General features: G+C 54.7%; 1 protein-coding gene across 1 annotated transcript in view; it reads left to right on the forward strand.

Moving 5' to 3' along the window:
* Positions 1-413: 413 nt before the first annotated feature.
* The window catches only part of Fgf19 (fibroblast growth factor 19), a 4,542-nt gene continuing 2,250 nt past the window's right edge, over positions 414-2,705 (forward strand). Inside the window, exons 1-2 of the mRNA XM_031384686.1 lie at positions 414-855; positions 1,043-1,146. Coding sequence (XP_031240546.1) covers positions 603-855; positions 1,043-1,146 — 357 coding nt within the window. The 5' untranslated portion in view covers positions 414-602. The remainder of the gene's footprint in view (positions 856-1,042; positions 1,147-2,705) is intronic.

Consider the following 2,705-nt stretch of genomic DNA (forward strand, 5'->3'; position numbering starts at 1 on the left):
TAGGGAGCATAGGTCTGGGGCCGGGAGAATGCGGGAGGGTCGGATCTGCGAGAGCATGCTAAAGGAGAGATTCAAGACTCTAATGGGGGCTACGGAGACAGAGGTCTACGTGCCTTCTAGTCTCTAGTGACTGTCCCACGCGCATCTCTCTGAAAGCCCAGGACCTGAAGACCTCAATAATTAATAGTAAAATTAAAATAGCCTATTCAATAACCACCAAGATACTGTGCATTGAACACTTGGTCCCCAGGCCGCTGTCGCAAAGGGGGGGGGGGGCTCCTCCTCTGCCAGATCTGGCCGGCCTGGGCGGGGTCACTGGACTGGGGCTGAATGGGTGTGTGCGGGGGGCGGAGACTTGATGCAATTAAGAGGAGAAATGCTCTGATGCCGGGGTCACCTATCCGCTGGCCCGCGGGACGAAACGTATATAAGGCCGTGTGCCCGGAGCTGCGGCGCCGTCGGAGCAGTAGCGCTGCGCGCCCCGCGCCGCAAGCGCCCGGTTGCTTTGTGGGTTGTGCCTGCCCTGCGCCTGCAACTGCAGTCCCCGCCGCATCCCAGTCTCCGCGCCACCTTTGTAACCGCCTCCACGACCCCGAGGTGCCATGGCGAGAAAGTGGAACGGGCGTGCGGTGGCCCGAGCCCTGGTCCTGGCCACTCTGTGGCTGGCCGTGTCCGGGCGTCCCCTGGTCCAGCAATCCCAGTCTGTGTCCCACGAAGATCCACTCTTTCTCTACGGCTGGGGCAAGATTACCCGCCTGCAGTACCTGTACTCCGCTGGTCCCTACGTTTCCAACTGCTTCCTGCGGATCCGGAGCGACGGCTCTGTGGACTGCGAAGAGGACCAGAGCGAACGAAGTGAGTATCATCCAGCGCGTCCCCTCGGGTCCCTTAGAACCCAGGAGCACGTGGGTGTGTCACTGGGGCCTTAACATCCTCCAACCCCTGACTTCCAGACTGGAACTGGGGATGGGCGATGCAGTGTGGCCCCACCGTACCCACGTGTTGCTGGGTCCCGGCAACTTCTTCCTTTTCTTGCTTGCAGATTTGTTGGAGTTCCGCGCGGTCGCTCTGAAGACGATTGCCATCAAAGACGTCAGCAGCGTGCGGTACCTCTGCATGAGCGCGGACGGCAAGATTTACGGGCTGGTGAGTGTTCCTCCACGCGGCGGGATGCTCCGGGCCGCGCTGGGTCCGTAGTTTTTGTTTTTGTTTTTTATTTCCATTTTATTTGCTCAGGTCCAAAAGGAACTTCGAGGGCAAGGTACCAAAGATAGTGGGGCTAATGTTATTCTTGCCCGCCCTGCGTAGCGTGATGGCCCCAGGCTGTAGCGGGGGAATGTGTAGGCCAGCGAAGCTGTCTAATCCTCTCAAAGGCTGGGCTGGCTGCTGAGTTCTATTCAGCTTTCGGCCCCTTTGATACTGAACAGGAAAACCTACTTCTGCCCTTTTCATCTCCGAGCTTTGCGTGTGCGGTCCTCGATTTTTTCCCTCTCCCTCAAGTAAAAGGAAAAAAAAAGGGGGGGGAGTGTCTTTTTAATCAGTTTCTATGTCCTAGGTACACGGTGTGATCTAAAAATTAGATACTTTAGAAAGTTCCCAAGATGCTCACCTGCTTGAGACCTGGGGGAATTGGGGTGAGGCGAGCTGGCTAGGTTCATGTAACCCCTGAAATCGGTAGGCATGAAGTATGCAGGCCAGTGCTGCGTAGGAATAGAGGCTGGGAGTTCGAAGAAGCTTTCAGCCCTACCTTTGGCAGTACCAGCGGAGGCTGTGTGAGGTTCCTTTGCCAAGGCCTCCCATCTAGCTCTGGGCTCCTGGGAGAAGCTGGGACCCGGGGTCCTCTTGTGGGAGGGGATGGCTACTTGCTCAACGTTTTCTGTTGTTTTGTTCCTTTAAGAGTCTCAAAATTGTTTGCAGCTCTGAGGTCGATATATCTACATGAAAAAACCACAAAGAAAGGAAAGAAAGAAGGGTCTGCAGAGAAAGGAAGGGGCTGCAGAGGAGCCTGTTTACCAAGAGGGGGTCCGCTGCCTGACTGAAAGCCAACACCCTAGTCCCCAGCAAATTTCCTGCCTGTGTTTTCCTGAAGTCTATTTGTGACAAAGGTGCTAGGCAGGGGATCCGACCCCCATTCTGTACTAATGTAAATAGTGTAGGAAGGCCCATGAGGTTTTTAACCCCCAATTCCAGTGCAGCCCTGGATCTGGTGGGCATAATTCATCACAAACTCTCCTTTTTAAAAATAGAAGTCCCATAATCCATTGTTCCTATATAAAAAAAGGGGGGTGACTTGTTGTCCATATGAATTCTCCAAGAGAAATACATCCTGTGTTTATCTACAGTTCACATTTTTCAGGGAACATGGCCCCTGTTGCCTGGTGGCTCTGTCCCAGTGCCATTAGCCAGGGCAGGAGCAATGGGTTCTTGGAATTAGCCTGTTATCAGAGCCTTATCTGCCAACAGCCTTCTACCTGCAGTTCAATGACCTCGGCATGTTTATTGAGCCATGAAGGCTCCCCAAGGGAATGTAGCACCAGTCTGGGAGACTGCCACTGGTACCTCAAGCCTGGGGACTAGGAATATTCTGGTACCGGGGATCGGGATTAGGGATTGCTATTGCTTCCTACCGCATTCATTTCCGGCCACCCACAGAGTGTGGGCCTGGTCCACAGTTTGGGGGGTGGGGTGGGGGTGGGGGTAGGGGG

Source organism: Mastomys coucha, unplaced genomic scaffold, assembly GCF_008632895.1.
Source record: "Mastomys coucha isolate ucsf_1 unplaced genomic scaffold, UCSF_Mcou_1 pScaffold21, whole genome shotgun sequence".
Taxonomy (NCBI): Eukaryota; Metazoa; Chordata; class Mammalia; order Rodentia; family Muridae; genus Mastomys; species Mastomys coucha.